Below are 23,035 nucleotides of genomic sequence, written 5' to 3'. Positions count from 1 at the left end.
CTCAAGGGCAGAAGAAGAGACATTTGGAGATGGAAAAAGGTACACAAGATAAAGGTATGTATGTTTGTTAAATATGAATGAATGACAGTCGTTGAATCAGACAGTCGTTTTTCTTGCAGCATTTTTTTTTTATTTTTTTTTACTAAACAGAAGATAGTCACAGTTAAATTTAAGCTGGCTAGAAAGTAAAACATTTATTAATTGTATCTGAAACTTTTTCATTAGAACAAGCTTGATATCTTGATATTTGCTTGCTAGCTAACATGAGTAGGATGGCATAATTTATAAAGACTAGCTTTGCTTGTTAACAAGCTAACTAGCTAATGTTTTCTTGTCACATTAAATGTGTGTTTTTATTCATTATTTTACTATGTAACATATTAAATATCCAAATGTCCTCAAATAGTTTCAGGCTAACTATTTGTGACACATCATTTGAAATCTTAGAATCTGCACTTTCATAATCTGTAAAAAAAAAAAAAAATGGCCGTGCCTAATTGGGGACCAAAACACCAGACCCTGTCACATTTGCTTTCTTGCCATGTTAAATTGTATTTATCCATTTATAAATATACGTATTTGGATAATTTGCATATTTGAATAACATTGCATTTGTTGTGCGGTTAATAAATTGGCCTGGAAGATACATAACATACCTATGTAATGTCTCCCAGCCTATATTTAAAAAATACCTCCGGTGCACCAGGACCCACTACCTTGTCAGACGTGACTGCAGCTGCAGAGGTCATAACAGAGGTACCACAGCCTTCTACATCATCCACTGATAACCCATCTGCCACCTCCCAATATCCAGTTGATCCATCTGACTGCCCAGATGCAGACAGGACACATATTGTACTGTATTGTAATAAGGTACGAGACTTGTTAATTCATTTGTCCATCTTATTTCTATTGAGTGTGTGTGTGAGTGCCCCCCCCCCCCCATCACCAAAACATCTTGCTCAGGGCCACAAAAGTCCTAGGGCAGGCCCTGAATAGGAGTGGTCCCTGGGGCACACCCTTGGATACTAGGGGTAAGGGAGCTAGAAGTAGTACCGTCTTACGTACTGAGGAGATCTATCTGATAGATAATTTTCACACCAGCCAGTTTGTTCTGACAGTCCTATACTGACGTCCTCTACTGAAGTCTTTGCTTCAATACTGCAAGATTTGTTTTCCTGGCTTTTGCCCTTGCTACATTGTGCTCATGCAGTGAGTTGGATAAATCTGGTGCAAGAGTGGATTGTGAAAAAGAGTACACTTTATTTCAGAACAGTAAACCAAAGAAATGCGTATTTGTCTGTAATGCATATAGTATGGAAGAAGGACAACATAAAAGCTGATTATTTAGTTTTTCCCAGACTATAATCACCAGTTCTATCCCAAATGTGTGTGTGTTGACAGAAGTCCTGCAGCAGAAACAGTTGTGTGTGTGTGTGTGTGTGTGTGTGTGTGTGTGTGTGTGTGTGTGTGTGTGAATAGTACATGATTCGTTAAAGAATAGTAAAGGACAGCTTCATACAAGATCTTTTGTTCTAGTTTCTTTCTTGTGAATATTATTAGGGATGCACCAACATTTCTGTAAATTTAAATTAATTTAATTATTCGGCCGAAAATAGCACCAAAAAAAGCATATTCGTATATTCATATATTTAATTTATGAAATTTGTGAAATAAATGAAAAACTGTATTCGGAATTCAGCCAAGTGTTTCCTTAATTTCGATTTTGGCTTTGGCCAAGAATTTTCATTTCGGTGCATCCCTAAATATGATTTGAAAACGTCTTCAGGTCCAGCTTTGGTTGTTTGAATAGTTGGAGAGTGTACGTTCAGACAACTCCTCTACTATTTCTGCTGACAGGAATGGAAAGTACACGACTTCTCCAGATCTAATGGGGGAAAAGGAGAGCAGGTTTTAGCTTTGGATGGATTAGAAAGGTCCATTACACAGAATGCTGGTAAGTGATTGTGTGCATTTGTGTAAGAGAGCAAAAAAGTGTGTGTGTGTGTGTGTGTGTGTGTGTGTGTGTGTCAGGGAAATGGGAGGGGAATCTTTGTACCTGAGGCAGTCTTAGCGCATGCACGGAGAGAATTCATAGCAATCATGTACTCGTTCCCGAGGAAATCCTGGAATGTGGACCCACTGGGGACCTCCTGAAGGCACTTTGTGGAGTCCTTGAAGAGAAGGTTCTTTCCCTCATCCGACTGGAACATGTTAAACATGCCACCGGTGCTGCTGGAGCCATACATGCCCTGGGGAGAAACATTTTTACAGAGCCTTAATGGTGGGATCAGGGAGAAGTGAAGGGATCAGGTAAGAGGATTATATTGATCAAACACCCATGGGTGAATTTCCCTAAAGCTCTGTAGCTCTCTTAGACCAGGGGAGGCTGGTGGAGGTAGAAATCGGAGGATGGGCTCATTGTAATGTGGAATGTATTGTGGAATGGTATCGAGCATGGGTGTTCTCCAGGTTCTCCCGTTCTCCGATTTCTACCTCCACCAGCCTCCCCTGTCTTAGACCACCATTGGATTGTACATTGTCCTCTACTGCTGCGCCCTACCTGCTGTTCCTTGAGGATGCGGACCACCATCTCACGGGTCTCTGGGCGTGTCACCACAGCATGGGCAGGCACCTTTGCCAGGTTGCACTGGAGGTATTCGTCGACGGGGACGCGGGCACCTGACGGGCAGATCAGCTCAAAGTTGCTAGACTTCAGGTCCGCAGCCCAGGTCGGGCCTTCACCTAGAAGACACAAGTCAGGACGGAGGGAGAGAAAGAGCATTATGGGTACAAGAGGAAAAACAATTCAATAAAAATCGTGAGAGAGAAGTATGAGCAGGAGAGAAGAGGAAATCGTTGATACCATTTCCCCTTCTATGCATTACAATAAGCCGTCCTCTGATTTCTACCTCCACCAGCCTCCCCTGGTCTGCACAGTATGTGAACAATAAAGTGTCTAACCGTCACTGTTCTCTGGCACAATGGTGTGCTTGATGAAGGCGACGTCTCCAGCCCCCTCAGCCAGACACCTTTAGGGAGACATAGGGAGAAGAATACAGGAGATGTATAATAGTGAGACATTTCATATTTATTTATTTATTTAACCAGGCAAACATGTAAGAACAAATTCTTATTTACAAATGCAGCCTGACCAAAAAGCAGTGGCTCTTTGGGGGGGGGGGGGGGGGGGGGTGGGAAGCTAGAAATAAAACAAGGTTAAGTAATACAATAAACAATAAAACAATGGCAAATACAGATGCATTAAAATACTAACAGTCAGAGAGAGGGGAGAGAGACGGAGGAGGTAGGGGTGAGGAAGAGCGGAGGTGAGGGATAGCGGGTAGTGGGTCCTGGTGCACCGGATAGTGGAGCAGGGGTACTTAAAATGAGGCAGTGATGGGTTATGGGATGGGTGAGAGACAGTGATCAACAGGTGCATTGATCGACTATGGCCTTTTGTACTATTGGAATCTTAACTCAAGATCCTCGCAACACTCTGACATTCTCGTAAATCTTGCTAATGTTTTCACATATCGTCCTTTAAGTAAACCAAGGTGGTGAAATAAAAGTACAAGAACTCAAATAAGTTATGTTTGTGTTCACGCTGCCCTTCCATTTGAATGAGGACTCTCATTGGTCCATTTCAGAGAATGTTCTATAGGCATATGGTTTACTTAAGGTCTGTGGTGCTGTTGAATGAGCATTTACCCAAGGTCATTGAGTTCCAATGAAAGATGATACTGTGAAGGAAAAGTGGAATGAGACCCTATCACTGTTGAATGAATGAATGAATGAATGAATGAATGAATGAATGAATGAATGGTCTTTATTGTCATTGCTACAGTACAGGTACCAAACAACGAAATTTAGGAGGGGTGGCTCCCCTGGTGTTAGGAAAGAAAAAAAACTTTAAAAAAACACACAAGAAGGGAAGGAGCTGGTTTACATAAATAAAGGCTATGTACACTATCCACTATACTATACTGTTGAAATAGACCAGAAAGAAAATGTATGAACGTCCTCATTCAAACCCAAAGGCACTGTGAATTTTTCACCTTAAGAGGACTGAGTTCAGTTCTTTTAAAGAATATGTGAAATGTGCCAATCCTTCACATTGTAACTGCCATCCATTATTAGGCCCTACAAAAGGTACCAAGTGTGAAAAAATCCGAAGAGTCCCTTGACATGATCCATTCTTGAGCCCTCCTCTGTACAGTCAGCGCCCCCTACCTGAAGGCCCCGGCATAGCCGTAGTACTGCTCATCAGTGTTGGCTTCACACTTGGTCTCGGTTGCCACTCGATTCCCAACGCACTGGGTACAGAATGAAGAGGTGAGCGGGGATCCGGGGGCACAGCCCTTACTGAAGAACTTAGCTGAGTAAAGGAAGACACACACACAAACACAGTATGAGATTACATTCAGGCACACACACATGAACATACATACACACACACACACAGTATAACTAAGATAACAATTACAGACAGTGATATAGACACACAGGCACACATGCAAACACACACACACACACAAGTGCGCATTCGCACACACACTCAGAAACACACACTCACTCACTCAGTCACTTACAGAAGTCGCAGTCCTTAGTCTGTTTGTAGATGAGGCCCATGGGGACGTTCCAACCTGAGGTTTTGCCCAGGCCCGTGTGACAGGACCTTTTCCCCTCCAGGTTGGCCCAGGTGATCCCAGATCCCTTCTTGACCACCGCCACAGCATAGTAAGATGAGGCATTCCCTGGAAGGGCGTGTCCTGGGGGAGGGGGGGGGCGCGGGGGGTGATGATGACAAGGATTAGAAGAAAGCCATCATATAAAATACAGTTTCTCATCGTAAGGGCAGTATGAGATGAAATACAGAAGAGCAGTATTAGATATTGTGAGAAAGATCCAAACATAACAATATGTGTACATACCAGAGGCACTGCAGTAATCTGTGGAGAAAGAACAGGTGTTGATTCAGTGTAGAGAGGGAGGAGGAATGGAAGAAACCAGTGGTTATTGATCCATATGATTATGTGAACTCGTAGTGTGTGTGTGTGTGTGTGTGTGTGTGTGTGTGTGTGTGTGTGTGTGTCATACCACTATCATACTGCTCTACCATGGCAGGAACCAGACCACACTTTCCAGCAGTGTACACCTCTCCTCCATCCATGGCCATGGCATCTGCCTCTTTACGCTGTGTGTGTGTGTGGGGGGGAGAAAGGAATAAAAAAAATAGAGAGGTGTCCAATAAAGTCAATGAGAAAAAAAAGAGATAATCTATTAAACACATCATACACGTTATGACTTCACCTCTTTCATCCCTCCCTCTCATCCTCTCTTCCCTCCCGAATCTCACCATAATCTTCCTGACACAGTCCTCCACAGTGGGTGCGGTGGCGCATTCGATGGCTGAGGTTTTGCTGTCCCAAGCATCACACTTTTTTCTCTCGGCTTTGCCCACTGCACACCACCTGATGCCACTGCCATCTGCACTTGTGTTCTTCTCTGGCAAGCACAGGCAATGGAGACGGCAATGAGGGAATGGTGTGTATGTTTGTGTGTACACGCTCATGTGTCAATGCCTTGAGTGTGTGTGTGTGTGTGTGTGTGTGTGTGTGTGCCCCTACTGCCTATGGCCTCACCTTTCATTAGGGAGCGGAGGATGCTCATGTACTCAGCGCCCAGATAGACGAAGGAGTCTGTGTTCACGGGCAGCATCACCAGCTTCTGAGTGGAGTCTTTGAACAACAGGTTCTTGGCCGTCCCTGAGGAGAACAGGTCAGCGGCCTGTGCGGTGGAACACATGAGTGTTAGCTCTCCATGTCATATGATGCTCACTTTTACCTATGTTCTTGCTTCTTTCTTTCTGTCTCCCTTTCTTTCTATCTTTCTTTCTTCCTTTTTTTCCTTTCGTTCCTTATTTCTTCCTTTCGTTCTTTCTTTCTTTCTTTCTTTCTTTCTATGCTAGTTGTGATGTTGTCTATACCAGATGTTAGATGTACCTTGATTGCTGTGAGGCCGTCGTAGATGCACTGGGCCAGGCCTGGGTCCTTGCGGCTGACCACTGCGTGGGCGGGAACCTTGGCAAGGTGGCAGGTCTTGTAGCTGTCAATGCTCGCCCTGGTGCCATTCTTGCATAGCAACTCGTAGTCTGCCTTGTCTGCCTCTGTAGAGGGGTGTAGGTGCGGTGCGTGTGTGAGAGAGAGACATACGTTGGCAGTGGAAGCATTGACAAGTGTGCCAATGTTTGCATTGTGATGCCGGAGCTCTAGTTTGTACCATCAGGAGTCAGGACTATTGTAAAGTGTTAGTGCTAGTAATTTGGCTTGCATGAATGGAGTCGTCAGAGTCACAAGTTTAATATACTTCAATCTGGACTGACGCTGGTGTTGTGCTACTCACGGGGTACGGTCAGGTGCTTGACGAAAGCAACGTCTCCAGCCCCGTCCTTCAGACACCTGGAGGGAAGAGGAACACACTCAAGACAAAGGAGTTTCCAGAGGATTCTAAGGGGGGTATTTAGAGGCTTCTTTAGGGGATACTTTGAGAAAGGCAGGCAGCATTGATACTCACTGGAAGGCCCCACTGTAGTCATAGTAGGGTTCCTTTTGAGACCGTGTGCAGTCTCCCTTACACAGTGTGCACAGCGCGGAGTCCTTTTGTGCCCCAGGGGCACAGCTGGAATTAAAGAACTTCATGACCGCTGCAAAACAAACACAAAACCAATATCCATATGAGAAACAAACTCACACTCACACAAATACACAGAAGTCACAGTCCCCAGTCTGTCTAAAAAATATACATCTGACACACAGTAACATTCCTTCAAACCCCATAACCCCCCTCCCTCCCAGCCACTCACCTTTCTCCACAGGCTCACTGCCGCCCCGCTGGATCTGACCCGAGGACACCAGAGTGCCAATGGGAATATTCCAGCCTGCAGACTTGCCAAGTCCCGTGTGGCATGACTTCTTGCCTTGAAGGTTTTTGAACCCGAAGCCAGAGCCCTTCTTTGCCACGGCAACAGCATAGTAGCAGGTGTCAGAGTCTATATCGAGCAGAAGGAAGGGCAGGAAAATAACGTTGTCATTTAAATTAAGCTTCGGTGGAAGAGCCTGGAATCCGGTTGTCGTGAACGGATTTGATGTACAATGACATCAGCAACTTTCCTCTCCATCTTTGAAGCTGAGGTGCTATAGAGGCCACTGTATGGAAAATCCTATGTACAGCATATAGAACTATATATATGTATATAGTGTCAAGCCAAATATTGAGAAACTTTTTTGAGTTTTAATCTTGTAATATTCCAGTAATAAGTCCTGTGTGTGACTATGCAGCAGTCCAGTACTAAGCAGTGTGTGTGAGTATGAGTAACCTTGACATTGTCTACCTGTGCCATAGTCTTCAGCAATAATGGGTTGCAGTTCGTAGGGGTGTAGGCCAGCTGTGTAGATGTCTCCCCCATCCAAGGTGATAGCATCGGCGACACCTTCCTGTCAGACAGAGAGATGTTGTGTAAGGGGGGGGGATTGGGGGTTGCGCTGCATTGCGTTCGGCTGGTATTTCTATTATGCCAAGTCATTAGAGTAAATATGAGCCCTGGATTCACAATACAAACACTTGGCGAAAATCTAGGCCATGAAATGCGTGAATAAAATTCCCTTTCTCACTGGGATCACCGCTCCATGTGAAACCAGTACCAGTTTCGTTCATTTTGGCACAGACGTAATAATACGCCCAAAATAACACATCATATGGCATCATAAGTACCATAGCAGTACATAGCAGTAGACATAGCAGTAGTACCATTGATTTCTCACCTTGATCGCCTTGATGCAGTCCAAAGTCCCTTCCCTCTTTACGCAGAGGAACTGTGATCCCTTTTCCTTCAGATCTGTGCATTTATTAAACTCTTGATCCGACTTTGTACACCATGTCATCTGTGTTGGACACTGTCCATCAGTCGGAGCTGCAAACACCACTGCTAAGGACAGAACAGAAAACACTTATAGGAATATTGTAATTTGAAGCATGGTTTGATCAAGGCACTACGAAGAATCACTCAATTCTGATCATCATTAATCGACAAATCACCAGCTGTAAGAAATAAACACTGATTATGTGATCAATTTCGGTAAATCTGCAGTGATTTGCTGAGGCTTATCCTCTCAAACGCAGAGTATACTTTACCAAGGCACACCAGCAGTGCTGAGACGATAGGATTCATGTTGGACGGTTGGGACTCCAAGTCACAAAGCAGGCCGCTTTCTAGGCAACTCTGGCTTTTATAGAAACCCAATAGGCTGGGTTACATCATGTAACCCAATAGGCTGGGTTACATGGTGTGCTGATGTTGTTATGATAATCACATATTTTAACTGTTAGTTATCTCCTGGATCTCCTCCAGCAGGTAAAGGGGGAGATACATTTCCGGGATGGGTTGGGCCCCGCAGTGGCAATTCTAGAGATTTATACATGGGGTGGCAAAGGGGTGGCAAGCAGATATTTTAGTGTGGGTCCAGACTGTACTGCGTGTGGAGCCTCCAGGGCCTGTGTGTGTTTGTGTGTGTGTATATGTGTGTGTGTATATGTGTGTGTGTGTGTGTGCAGGGGCGGACTGGGATCAAAAAACAGCCCTGGCATTTGCGACACAACAGCCCTATTTCCAAACCCAACACGCAACACGGATTGTTAACATATAAAGCTTGAGATAACCAGACTGACTAGAATCCAATGTAGACATTTGGAACACATAACACACGCAACTGACACACACTACAATCGCTGATGAATTCAGAGTACCGACAACAATCCACAGTGACTGACTTAACCTGAACTGTGGCATCTATCTTAGCCAAAAGGACCTTGAGGTCCAGTTAAGCCTAATTGCTTACGTTAATATAGACTCGGTGTAGCTAAATGAAGCTGCTCTGACACGGAATACAATAACGTTAGCAAAAAAAAGCTACAGTTACATGAACCAACACATGTATGAGCCTAAACAATACACCAGCCACAGTGCATATTACATTTAGCTTCAGCAAAGCAGAAAAAGAGCACTGCACAGACACAGTGTAATAAATGTGTCTTACCTTCATGTAGTTAGCAGACTACTAAGTAGTTTGTTTTTCTCTACAACCCTGTCAATCATTCTCTCCCTCGTCATCTCCCTCTACCACAAGTGTAATGTTAGTCCTAGTGTTAGTTGAGGAGTGTTGCTGGCACCTGCTTGCTTCGCAAACAGATTTCGTTCTTATATTCTATTCTTCTTCTTCTACTCGAGTTATCTAGCTTTGCGTAGCAACGAATTGCTCATGAGAAAATTCGTTAGGCCCTGGGCATACGCGCAGAACTGCAAGGCCGGCCCGGGCCGGCATAAAATGTTTTGGGCCGCGGTCTGCTGAAATAAGTTATTTTCAATGAAAATCACCAGAGACAAAATTACAAATATGTTATTCATTTATTTTTTTATATAATACATTCTGAGCGGCCCAGAGTCTCGCGGCCCTCCTGGCATTTGCCAGGCTTGCCCGATGGCCAGTCCGCCACTGTGTGTGTGTGTGTGTGTGTGTGTGTGTGTGTGTGTGGAGTGTCCAGAGGCTCTGAAATCCAGCCTGCTGAGAGAAGGCCCCCTCTTGGCAGCTCTGCCTGTCAGGCCTACACAGATGCCTACACAGATTCACTTACATATATCAAATCAAATATCACATTTTATTTGTCACATATTATAGCCGTAATTGACATCATGAAATGATTCATGATACAATGCTCTTTGCTCAACAGCCACAGACAGCAACAATCAAGTCAGCAATACAATATAATATAGTCGTAAACAACAACAACAAAAAAGTGACAAAACATATTAGAGCTGCGTATGATCCCGAAACTACAGTACAGTGAATCAACCAACTTTTAACAAACCAGTTATGGAACTGAAATGTGACATTGTCATCATGGGCACCTGTTGTCAGGGTGGAGGAGGGGTTCACCCTTCCCTCGTTCATCTATGAGGCCATTGTCTTTTATTTCCTCCAGCCAGTGCCAGCATAACAGAGGAGCACCTGAGAAGCACCATGACAGCTCACACCGCAGTGGTGATGAACGTGATAACTCATTGGGTTTCATCACACGTCTACAGCACAATGCACAATGCACAATCATGGTGACTCACCCCGGTGCAGGCCCATCCCCTCTCTGTACAGGACCGCCAAAGTACACCCATATCCAGGGTTCGAGTTATAAGCTGAGCTTTGTGGGGGTCTCCAAAATAACAGTGCGAAATGTTCTCATGCACGCGCGCGAATCATGCCCACACAGCGATGGGACTTACAAGTTTTAATTAGCCATAGGCTACTCATTTCACCACATCAACAGCACCACATGAAACAACAGCTATAAGCGATAGTTACGGGTATCTCGGCCAATAATTTTGTTGTTTTTGCTATACAGTCCATTCACTTTCCCTGTTAGCACGACACATTGTCCACATCTCCATTTCCAGTGACATCGCACTTGACATAAATAATCATGTATGCTCGTCCATGAATTGTGCTTTCATCTAATGTTATGCTACTACGGGAATCAAGTGATTTGACATTAGAAATGAATTTGTTTCATCTCTTGTGCAATGTGCTCTACAATCTGGGCACATGAATGATCGGATCGGTGAGCAGGGGCCAACTGTCGCGCCATTCATCTCATTAAGTTTCATAATTGGATTCAGTTTTGTATAAGGCATCCTTTCTTTAGCGACAGTATAGGCTGCCCTGAACGAACTAGCTGTCTCCTTATACATACTGGAGGTGAGTTCTGCTACTTTCTTCGGAAGCACTTGCTTTTGTTTGAGCTCTGCTATTTCAACAGTTTCAACGTTGGGTGTCATAACAGGTGCAGCTGAATTCAAGTTTGGTTTCTTGGTTGAAAACCCGAAACCTTCCAGGCTTGTCGACTCGGTCGGCAGCAGTGGCCTTTTTTGGGGCGGCATGATAGCTAGCTACTGAATGTTTTCTCTCAACGATCATATTCTGCTGTTGCACAATATTCTACTGCGCCCCATAGTGTCTTGGTGGTAAAGTGCAGGCAGTCAAAGGCATACTGTCATTCACAGGAGATAAATGCTGGTGCGCGTAGTTCTTTTGGAAAACGTGTTTATTTTAGAATATTTATCATATAAATAAATATAAATAATACTCATTACATTGACATTTTTGATCAAATAATGGTTGTGGTAATGTATTATTAGCGACCCCCACAGATGTATGATTTTACTGCTTTCATGGGAGCTCAGACCTTCCTTATGGGAGCTCAGCTCCCATTGGCTCCCACATACTGTAACTCGAACCCTGGTTAAAACCACATTTAACATTACCTGAACAGGCTCCACACGGCACAGCACCAGAGAGAGACAGCTCAGCAGGCAAACTCAAATCTCTCACGTGAAATAGGGTGCAACCATTCGGGACGGAGGGGTGGAACACTGAGTTTATTTTTCAAACTTGAGAATTTGGGGATTTTACACTGAATTCTAATTAAAAATAAAAATAAAGATCCAATAATAATAATACAACAAATTATATCAGTTGGTCTGTGTAACAAGCAAATAGGGTGGCAGGACTTTTTTCAAGGGTGGCATCTGCCACCCTTTGCCACCGTGGTAGCTTCGCCACTGGTTGGGGGGTTTAAGGAGGTGATGCAACTTGGGAATTCTGGTAGAGGTGTTCAGGTGATCAGTCAAAAATCATCAAAAAATGCAATATCTATCAAACATTGTCTGGAATCTCCAGAACTAGGACTGTGACCTACTCCATTTCAGCTGAACACAGAATCCTATTCATGGAAACAATAGTTGCATCTCAATATACAGTATATCAAACATTGTCTGGAATCTCCAGAACTAGGACTGTGGCCTACTCCATTTCGCCTGGACACAGAATCCTATTCATGGAAACAATAGGTGGATCTCAATAGTGGAGAAACCAAGGCTGCCACGGTAACCTGGTAACAGTATAACCGCGGGACAGAGGTTGGAACACCGACTAAGGTCAAAGGTCAAAATCGGCTAAATGTGTGCAGCTCACTAAATTAAATGTTGCAATAGTGACAACAGATTTGTAATTTGATGATATGATAAAGAAGCATAGGCAGCAGAGAGGCAGTAACGTCAGACTATTGAGACACCCCAGCCCCCACACACACACACGTTAGGCCTCTAATCTATTAGGATGCTGAACTGATGACCCTGTGTCTTATCCGATATACTCTGTGTACCATACACTACTATTGTGCATGGATAATAAAGTTGTTACTTGACTTAATTACTCACCAATATTTTTGGCTTGTCTAGCGAGTGTGTCTAGCGAGTGTGTCATTAATTTTCAACAAAAGTTTGATTGAGATCAAAAATATATTTTCCAAGAGCGTGCTAGCCAAGAGAGGCAGCAGCACAATTAATAGGGTTGCAGACAGATATTTAACAATTTACAAAAAAAGAATCATAAAATATATAAAAAATAAAATTATATTAATTAGTATTCGTCTAAAGTCGTCAACATCAGGGATGAAACAGGTGCAATATAAATCAGTTAAAACATCTCCAACCAGATGTGCCTGCCTCCAAGTCACTTTACAATTACTTAAATTGCATTCTGTGAGACCAGCTCCTGAAGATTCAGGTAATTTTGCAATTGGTTCCAAGCAGAAGGTGCAGCACACTTAAACACCCTTTTGCCCAATTCAGTTCGGACTTTAGGACAGATAGTAAGAATAAGTCCTGGGAACAAAGACTATCTTCCCATACTTTTTTTGAAGGATTTAGATCCAGGTAAAATGGAAGCAGACCAAGAATAGTCTTATAAATAAAAATATGCCAATGGTTAAGTCTACGGGTGGACAAGGCAGACCATCCTACCCAGGGAATACAAAGAGCAACATTTTTAATTAACCTCAGTGTTTCATGGTATACATTATCTAGCACATGTAGGCATTGCGAAGAGGCATGTATGTATATAACATCGCCATAGTCCAGCACAGACATAAAGATGTCAGCAACAAGTCTCATTTTGGCCTCGAAGGAAAAGCTAGATTTGTTTCTAAAATAAAAACCAAATCACCAAATGCTGAATGTGAGGCTTAAAAGAGAGAGAATCATCAATTACAATTCCTAGATATTTGTATTGATACAGACTCAATCTCAAGGTCCTGAAAAGTGGTGATAGAAGGAAGGTTCAGTGACTTTGATTTTGCAAATGAAAACATCATGAGTTTTGTTTTGTGAGCATTCAATATACAATCCACAGTATCAAAAGCCTTAGATAAGTCAATGAAAAGGGCAGCACAATGTTTCTGGTTATCTAATGATTCAGTGACATCATTTATTACTTTTAAGTCTGCTGTAGTTGTATTTTTTCCTAAAACCTGAATGAAAATGAGATAAGATATTGTTAGTAGTTAAAAAACTATTTCAGTTGTTCACTCAAGGGATTCCAGAACCTTAACCAGGGCAGACAATTTGGGGATGGGCCTGTAATTGTTTAAGACTTTGTGTCCAGGGAGAGATTAAAAAGATATGCCAAAGGATTAAAACTAAAGGATTGACTTAAAGTAATATGACCGTCAGAACAAACAGTAGGGGAATGTTCATGGGTAATCAAACAAGGAAGAGTCAAACAAGGAACCAGAGGCTATGAAATGCTCATGAAAACAACCAAGCATTTCGGCCTTATGAGAGATTTTAGATTGTTTGAAGTTTAGGCGAGGAAATGGTCAGCTTTGGATTTTCGAATTGCAACTGTGCATGCATTGCGCAGTTGCCTAAAAACCTGTTTTCCTGGCTTTTGCCCATGCTAAACACTGCGACACTTTAAATGAATGTGCAATAACACTATGTGCAATATGACAACCCTAGGGTACATAAGGTTGCAGAGAAATAGGAAATGTTAGAATAGGTATAGCATAGCATAGAGTACAGCACAGTGTTTTATCTGTACAGTATAGTATAGTGGATAGTGTACATAGCCTTTATTTATGTAAACCAGCTCCTTTCCCTTCTTGTTTTTTTAGTTTTTTTTTTCTTTCCTAGCACCAGGGGAGCCACCCCTCCCAAATGTCGTTGTTTGGTACCTGTACTATAGCAATGACAATAAAGACCATTCATTCATTCATTCATTCATTCATTCATTCATTCATTCATTCATCCATTGTGCTCATGCAGTGAGTTGGATAAATCTGGTGCAAGAGTGGATTGTGAAAAAGGGTACACTTTATTTCAGAACAGTAAACCAAAGAAATGTGTATTTGACCTCTGTATTTGTCTGGAAGAAGGACAACATAAAAGCTGATTGGATTATTTTGTTTTTCCCAGACTATAATCACCAGTTCTTTCTCAAATGTGTGTGTGTTGACAGAAGTACTGCAGCAGAAACAGTTGTGTGTGTGAATAGTACACGATTCGTTAAAGGATAGTAAAGGGCAGTTTCATACATGATCTTTTGTTCTAGTTAGTTTTTTGTATTTATAAAAACGTCTTCATGTCCAGCTTCCTCTACTCTTTCTGCTGACAGGAATGGAAAGTACACGACTTCTCCAGATCTAATGGGGGGGAAAAGGAGAGCAGGTTTTAGCTTGCTGGATGCATTAGAAAGGTCCATTACACAGAATGCTGGTAAGTGACATGCATTTGTGTGCATTTGTGTAAGAGAGCAAAAAGGTGTGTGTCTTTGTGTTGTATCTTCATACCTGAGGCAGTCTTAGCGCATACACGGAGAGAATTCATAGCGATCATGTACTCGCTCCCGAGGAAATCCTGGAATGTGGACCCACTGGGGACCTCCTGAAGGCACTTTGTGGAGTCCTTGAAGAGGAGGTTCTTTCCCCCTTCCGACTGGAACATGTTAAACATGCCACCGGTGCTGCTGGAGCCAAACTTGCCCTGAACAGGGAGAAACATTTATACAGAGTCTTAATGGTGGGATCAGGGAGAAGTGAAGGGATCAGGTAAGAGGATTATATTGAATACACCCATGGGTGAATTTCCCCAAAGCTCTGTAGCTCTCTTAGACCAGGGGAGGCTGGTGGAGGTAGAAATCGGAGGACGGGCTCATTGTAATGCGTGGAATGTACTGTGGAAGGGCATCAAACGTGTGTTCTTCAGGTCTAACATGTGTGTGTGATACCATTCATCATTCCATTCTGTGCATTATAATGAGCCTGTCCTCCTCATTTTTACCTGCACCAGCCTCCCCTCTCTTAGACCACCATTGGATTGTACATTGTCCTCTACTGCTGCGCCCTACCTGCTGTTCCTTGAGGATGTGGACCACCTTCTCACGGGTCTCTGGGCGTGTCACCACAGCGTGGGCGGGCACCTTTGCCAGATGGCACTTGAGGTATTCGTAGACGGGGACGCGGGCGCCTGACGGGCAGATCAGCTCAAAGTCGCCGGACTTCAGGGCCGCAGCCCAGGTCGGGCCTTTACCTACAGGACACGAGTCAGGATGGAGGGAGAGAAAGAGCATTAAGGGTACAAGAGGAAAAACAATAAAGAAATTGTGAGAGAGGAAATCGTTGATACCATTGCCCCTTCTATGCATTACAATAAGCCGTCCTCCGATTTCTACCTCCACCAGCCTCCCCTGGTCTGCACAGTATGTGAACAATAAAGTGTCTAACCGTCACTGTTCTCTGGCACAATGGTGTGCTTGATGAAGGCGACGTCTCCAGCCCCCTCAGCCAGACACCTTTAGGGAGACATAGGGAGAAGAATACAGGAGCTGTATAACAGTGAGACATTTCATATAGGCCTTTTTTTGTTTTGTTTTTAAAATTTGTTTTTCAGATTTTATCCCCTTTTTCACCCAATTTGGTAGCCAATTGAACCCAACCTAGCATCCAATTATCCCCTGCCTATTGCGAAGGATCCGCCGCACGACCCCCGTGGCCGGCAGTCCCAGAGGAGGCCGCCAGGCAGACTAGCTGACTGGCTCCTCGAGCCCAGCACCTGTTATTCCGGCACCCCGGGGGCGCTGTTGCGCGACGGATCCTTGTCCGGAACTACTCCTATACCTCCCTCGGGAGCGGCCGCCCAATATGCCGCTCCGCGTGTGTGCCCCAGCCATATCCGGATCTGGCGAGCTGGGATTCGAACCCAGTCCCCGGTGGGCAGCATGCACTAGTGGCCAGTGCTTAGACCGCTACACCACCGTGGGGCCATATAGGCCTTTTGTACTATTGGAATCCTAACTCGAGATCCTCGCAAAACTCTGACAATCATGTAAATCTTGCTAATGTTTTTCAGGGTGTGTTTTCACATATCGTCACATAAGTAAACCACGGTGGTGAAATAAAAGTACAAGAACTCAAATAAGGTCTTTCTGTGTTCACACTGCCCTTCCATTTGAATGAGGACTTTCACTGGTCCATTTCAGAGAATGTTCTTGGTATTTTACATCATTCAGCCCATTTTTGTGATATCAAAACGGTTCGCCAAAAACTTCATGCATACAGTTCTTTTAAGGATCCGAATGAACTCTGATTCCTCTGAAGCGAACCAAACTGAGACCATCTCAAGAGGTGGACCGAATTTGGTTCACTTAAGGTCTGCGGTGCTGTTGAATGAACAATTTCCCAAGGTAATTGAGTTCCAATGAAAGGTGATACTGTGAAGGGAAAGTGGAATGAGACCTCATCATTGTTGAAATGGACCAGCAAGAAAACATATGAACATCCTCATTCAAACCCAAAGGCACTGTGAATACAAGTTCTTGTACTTTTTCACCTTTTAGTTCACTTCAAGAGGACTGAGTTCAGTTCTTTTAAAGACTATGTGAAATGTGCCAACCCTTCACGTCGTAACTGCCATCCTATTAGGCCCTACAAAAGGTACCAAGTGTGAAAAAATCAGAAGAATCCTTTGACATGATCCATTCTTGAGCCCTCCTCTGTACAGTCAGCGCCCCCTACCTGAAGGCCCCGGCATAGCCGTAGTACTGCTCATCAGTGCTGGCTTTACACTTGGTCTCGTCTCCCACAGCTTTGCCACTCCCAGCGCACTGGGTACAGAATGAAGAGGTGAGCGGGGATCCGGGGGCACAGCCCTTACTGAAGAACTTAGCTGAACAAAGGAAGACACACACACAAACACAGTATGAGATTACATTCCGGGAAACACATGTGTGAACACACACGCACACACGCACACACAGTATAAGATAACAATTACAGACAGAGAAACAGACAAAGAGAGAGACACACAGGCACACATGCAAACACACGCACGCACACACACACACACACACACACACACACACACACACACACACACACACACACACACACTCACAGAAGTCGCAGTCATTAGTCTGTTTGTGGATGATGCCCATGGGGACGTTCCAGCCTGCGGTTCTGCCCAGGCCCGTGTGACAGGACCTCCTCCCCTTCAGGTTGGCCCAGGTGACCCCAGATCCCTTCTTGACCACCGCCACCGCATAGTAAGATGAGGCAGGCCCTGGGGGGGGGACGGGGGACGACGACCAAGGATTAGAAGAAAGCCATCATATACAACATACAGTTTCTCATCATAAGGACAGCATGAGATGAGATACAGAAGAGCAGTATTAGATATTGTGAGAAAGATCCAAACATAACAATATGTACATACCAGAGACACTGCACTGATCTGTGGAGAAAGAACAGGTGTTGATTCAGTGTCGAGAGGGAGGAATGGAGGAAGCCAGTGGTTATTGATTGATGATTATGTGAACTCATAGTGTGTGTGCGAGAGTCAGAGAGAGAAAGAGAGAGTGCGTGTGTGTGTGTGTCTTACCAACATCATACTGCTCAACCATGGCAGGAACCAGACCACACTTTCCAGCAGTGTACACTTCTCCTCCATCCATGGCCATGGCATCTGCCTCTTTACGCTGTGTGTGTGTGTGTGTGTGTGTGTGTGGGGGGGGGGGGATTAAGAGGAAATGAAAGAGAGAGAGAGAGAAACAAAGAAAAAAAAGAAAATAGAGAGGTGTCCAATAAAGTCAATGAGAGGAAGGCAAATAATAGTACAGAAAAAAAGACATAATCTATTAAAAACATCACACACATGATGACTTGATGACCTCTTTCATCCCTCTCTTCCCCCCCCCACCCCGAGTCTCACCATGATCTTCCTGACACAGTCCTCCACGGTGGGTGCGGTGGCGCATTCGATGGTGGAGGATCCGAACGAGTTGATGGTCCAAGTGTCACACTTGTCTCTCTCGGCTTTGCCCACTGCACACCACTTGATGCCACCGCTGTCTGCGCCGGAGCTCTTCTCTGGCAAGCACAGGCAATGGAGACGGCAATGAGGGAGTGGTGTGTGTGTGTGTGTGTGTGTGAGTGTGTGTGTACATGCTCATGTGTCAATGCCTGAGTGTGGGTGTGTCGAGGGGGGGGTATGTGTATGTTTGTGTGTGTGTGGGTGTGTGTACACGCTCATGTGTCAATGCCTGAGTGTCTTTGTGTGTGTGTGTGCCCCTACTGCCTATGGCCTCACCTTTCGTTAGGGAGCGGATGGTGCTCATGTACTCAGCGCCCAGGTAGAGGAAGGAGTCTGTGGTCACGGGCAGCTTCACCAGCTTCTGAGTGGAGTCTTTGAACAACAGGTTCTTGGCCGTGTAGCCCTCTGAGGAGAACAGGTCAGCGGTCTGTGTAGGGGAACACATGAGTGTTAGCTCTCCATGTCACATGATGCTCACTTTCACCTATGTCCTTGCTCCTTTCTTTCTCATTCATTCTTTCTCTCATTCCTTCTTTCTTTCTCCCTTTCTTTCTTTCTTTCCAACTTTCTTTCTTCCTTTCTTTCCTTCTTTCTTCCTTTCTTTCTTTCCTTCTTTCTTCCTTTCTTTCTTTCTTCCTTCCTTTCTTTCCTTCTTTCTTTCTTTCCTTCTTTCTTTCTTTCTTTCTTTCTTTCTTTCTTTCTTTCTATGCTGGTTGTGGTGTTGTCTATACCAGGTGTTAGATGTACCTTGATTGCTGCGAGGCCGTCGTAGAGGCACTGGGCCAGGTTTGGGTCCTTGCGGCTGACCACTGCGTGGGCGGGAACCTTGGCAAGGTAGCAGGTCTTGTAGCTGTCAATGCTCGCCCTGGTGCCATCCTTGCATAGCAACTCGTAGTCTGCCTTCTCTGCCTCTGTAGAGGAGTGTAGGTGTGGTGCGTGTGAGAGAGAGAGACATACGTTGGCAGTGGAAGCATTGACAAGTGTGCCAATGTTTGCATTGTGATGGCGGAGCCCTAGTTTGTACCATCGGGACTATTGTAAAGTGTTAGTGCTAGTAATTTGGCTTGTATGAATGGAGTCGTCAGAGTCGCAGTTAAGTTTAATATGGGTATAGGCTAGAGGCTGGTGTTGTGCTACTCACGGGGTACGGTCAGGTGCTTGACGAAGGCCACGTCTCCAGCCCCGTCCTTCAGACACCTGGAGGGAAGAGGAACACACTCAAGACAAAGGAGTTTCCAGAGGATTCTAATTCTAAGGGGGGTATTTAGAGAGTATCTTTAGGGGATACTTTAAGAAAGGCAGACAGCATTGCTACTCACTGGAAGGCCCCACCGTAGTCATAGTAGGGTTCCTTGTGAGACCTTGTGCAGTCTCCCTTACACAGTGTGCACAGCTTGGAGCCCTTTTGTGCCCCAGGGGCACAGCTGGACATGAAGAACTCACTGACCGCTGCAAAACAAACGCAAAACAAACGCAAAGCAAATACACGTATGAGAAACAAACTCACGCTCATGCTCACACGCACATGCTCACGCTCACACACAAACACACACACACACACACACACACACACACACACACAGTATAAGATAAGAATTACAGTCAGAGAAACAGACAGAGGGACGCACGAAAACACATGCAAACACACACACAGACACACAAGTCACAGTCCCCAGTCTGTCATAAAATATGCACCGGACACACAATAACATTCCTTCAAACCCCATAACCCCCCTCCACCAGCCACTCACCTTCCTCCACAGGTTTGTCCTCAATGCCGGCCCACTGGATCTGACCCGAGGACACCAGAGTGCCAATGGGAATATTCCAGCCTGCAGACTTGCCAAGTCCCGTGTGGCATGACTTCTTGCCTTGAAGGTTTTTGAACCCGAAGCCAGAGCCCTTCTTTGCCACGGCAACAGCATAGTAGCAGGTGTCAGAGTCTATATATCGAGCAGAAGGAAGGGCAGGAAAATAACGTTGTCATTTAAATTAAGCTTCGGTGGAACAGCCTGGAATCCGGTTGTCGTGAACGGATTTGATGTACAATGACATCAGCAATAGAAGCTATAGAAGCCATTGTATGGAAAAGCGTATGTACAGTATCTAGAACTACATATATAGCACTATTCAAATTGAAGCGCTATTGAAGCACTATTCAATCTTAAACGGGTTCTGAACGCAAGTAAAACAAATGTTGTTTACGAATACCAAAAATATTGATCATGATAGTCTATGTATAACCACAGTAAATGGCTCTGGCATTGAGAGAGTATATACTCAGAGTACAAGTATCTTGGTATCTGGATTGATCATAAACTTCAATTTAAGTATCATATTGATAACTGTCAACAAGCTGCGTCAGAAGGTTGGCTTTTTGTACAGAAACAAATCCTGCTTTCCTTTGTCGTACAAAAAAATAATTGTGCAAGCAACTTTCCTGTCAGTCTTGGACTATGGTGATGTGATCTATAGACATGCTGCGTCTTCAATGCTAAAGCCACTTAACTCAGGTCATCACTCTGTCCTTAGATTTATCACAGGTGCTAATTACCACACTCACCAGTGTCTTTTATATAACATGGTCGGTTGGTCATCCCTGGAAATGAGGCGTAATAGCCATTGGTATCTGTTTATTTATAAGGTGCTTCTTTGGGAATTTTACACCTTGATCCTTGTTGAAATGTGTATTTATTATTGTTATTGTTATTGTGTTATTATTGTTGCACTATGTATGTTTATGTATTTATTGTGTTGCAATGTATTTGTATATCCTGTACACTCGGCCCCACAGAAAACAAGGGTCTCCCTCAGTGGTCCCCGAGTTGAAATAAAGGCTTGAAATGAAATGATATATATCATATAACAATCAAGCCAATCGGTTTTAATCTTGCAATAGTCCAGTACCGGTACTAAGCAGTGTGTGTGAGTATGCAGCAGTCCAGTACTAAGCAGTGTGTGTGAGTATGAGCAACCTTGACATTGTCAGGCTGATCTGTCAGCTGAATATCTGTGTTAGAGGTAATGGCGACCAGAAGCCTACCCGTGCCGTAGTCTTCAGCAATAATGGGTTGCAGTTCGTAGGGGTGTAGGCCAGCTTTGTAGACGTCTCCACCATCCAAGGTGATAGCATCCGCGTCACCTGACTGCCAGACAGAGAGATGTTGTGTAAGGGGGGTGGGGGGGGGGGGGGGGGGTATTATGGCTACTATGCCAAGTCATTAGAGTAAATATGAACCCTGGATTCACAATACAAACACTTGGCAAACATCTAGGCCATGAAATGCGTGAATAAAATACACTTTCTCACTGGGATCACCATGTGTTACCAGTGTGTTTTGTTCACTTTGGCGCAGAGGTAATAACACAAAATAACACATCACATGGCAAAATAACACATCACATGGCAAAAGTCATACATAGCAGTTCCATCGATTTCTCACCATGATTGCCTTGATGCAGTCCAAAGACCCTTCCCTCTTTACGCAGGTGAACTGTGATCCTTTGCCCTTCAGATCTGTGCATTTTTTAAACTCTTGATCAGACTTTGTGCACCATTTCATCGTTGCCGGACACTGTCCATCAGTCGTAGCTGCAAACGCCGCTGCTAAGGAAAGAAAACACTTGTTTATTATAGGAATATTGTAATTTGAAGCAAGGTTTGAGCAAGGTGCTACGCAGAATCACTCATTTACAAATCACCAGCTGTAAAAAAAAAAAATCAACACTGATTATGTGATCAATATCAGCAAATCTGTAGTGCTTTGCTGAGGCTTATCCTCTCAAACGCAGAGTATACTTTACCAAGGCACACCAGCAGTGCTGAGACGATTGGTTTCATGTTGGACAGTGGGGACTCCAAGTCAACAAAGCAGGCCGTTTCGTAGGCAGCTCTGGCTTTTATAGAAACCCAATAGGCAGGGTGGGCTACATGGTGGGCTGACTTAGCTGAAAGGAGCCCACAGTTTGTTTAGAGTTTCCCAATAGGTGGCGCGCGCAATTATTCACTGGAGTGCTGTCTGTGTGTGTGTGTGTGTGTGTGTGTGTGTGTGTGTGTGTGTGTGTGTGTGTGATTTCATCATAATGGAATTCTCAAATGAAGCAATCTCACAAATTCCCGACTGTTGCTGTCCACTGTGACATACTTTTCAAAACAATTTTCTTTTTGTTGATCAACTGGACCAATGGTTTACTGCTAAACAAATCAATCACTTATCAACTTTTGAAGCAGACAGGAGACCCTGGTGGTGTATTCTGACAGAGCTACTGGAGTTACATGGAGTATCCACTAAAGGCTACATTTTCTCTCCTTCTTCAGCACAGTAAATAAAAGCAAACTTTTAAATAAAAGCAAACTTTTATTTCGTGAGCTTAGAATTATACGGTTCTATCTCCGTTTCGGGTAGTTCAGAGATATTGAGCGTCAACGTTTTTACATTCCATTATGTTTTGTGAGATGGAACCATAGTATTTGATAAATTACTAACTAAAACATTTAAACATTTTTAAGATAACACCACACTAATAGCATTACACGATTGATGCTCTATCTTCTCCAGTTCATTGGAGATCATACATTGTCTGGAATCTCCAGAACTAGGACTGTGGCCTACTCCATTTCGCCAGGATATACTAATAGCATTACACGATTAATGCTCTATCTTCTCCAGTTCATTCAGATCAGAGATACCAGAGATGCTGTGGATGAAGATGAGGAGAGGACGAGAAGAGACAGTGAAAGGAGAGAGGAGGAGAAGAGACAGGGAGAGGAGACAAGGGGAG

At 44.1% G+C, this 23,035-nt stretch overlaps 2 protein-coding genes across 3 annotated transcripts; both read right to left on the bottom strand.

Moving 5' to 3' along the window:
* Positions 1-1,837: 1,837 nt before the first annotated feature.
* Positions 1,838-8,230, bottom strand: LOC308172174 (serotransferrin-1-like; the record flags this gene model as incomplete). The annotated part of the gene is made up of 16 exons (XM_080547085.1): positions 1,838-1,888; positions 2,060-2,252; positions 2,564-2,745; positions 2,965-3,032; positions 4,234-4,378; positions 4,593-4,772; positions 5,101-5,197; positions 5,360-5,508; positions 5,646-5,790; positions 6,006-6,169; positions 6,406-6,461; positions 6,577-6,706; positions 6,866-7,051; positions 7,394-7,496; positions 7,824-7,987; positions 8,194-8,230. The coding sequence occupies 16 exons, from the start codon at positions 8,228-8,230 to the stop codon at positions 1,845-1,847; spliced, it is 2,043 nt and encodes a 680-aa protein (XP_080403211.1). The 3' UTR covers positions 1,838-1,844.
* A 6,010-nt stretch (positions 8,231-14,240) lies between these two features.
* LOC308171814 (serotransferrin-1-like) lies at positions 14,241-22,206 on the bottom strand. Of its 2 annotated transcripts, none has more exons than XM_080546702.1 (17): positions 22,058-22,206; positions 21,697-21,860; positions 21,297-21,399; positions 20,005-20,196; positions 19,573-19,702; positions 19,395-19,450; positions 19,001-19,164; positions 18,530-18,680; positions 18,152-18,309; positions 17,822-17,918; positions 17,657-17,674; positions 17,339-17,503; positions 16,960-17,110; positions 15,670-15,737; positions 15,294-15,475; positions 14,737-14,929; positions 14,241-14,589 (listed from the first exon to the last, which is right to left on the bottom strand). In XM_080546702.1, the coding sequence occupies exons 1-17, from the start codon at positions 22,092-22,094 to the stop codon at positions 14,543-14,545; spliced, it is 2,076 nt and encodes a 691-aa protein (XP_080402828.1). In that variant the 5' UTR covers positions 22,095-22,206; the 3' UTR covers positions 14,241-14,542. The 2 variants fall into 2 exon arrangements, with proteins under 2 accessions (XP_080402828.1, XP_080402829.1); XM_080546703.1 differs by having other exon boundaries at positions 21,697-21,857; positions 22,058-22,193.
* Between the last annotated feature and the right edge of the window lie 829 nt (positions 22,207-23,035).

The sequence above is a fragment of the Nansenia antarctica genome, assembly GCF_963989245.1.
Source record: "Nansenia antarctica genome assembly, chromosome: 16".
Taxonomy (NCBI): Eukaryota; Metazoa; Chordata; class Actinopteri; order Argentiniformes; family Microstomatidae; genus Nansenia; species Nansenia antarctica.
Note: the sequence above shows the minus strand (reverse complement) of the source record. Positions and strands in the feature narration are given on the sequence as shown.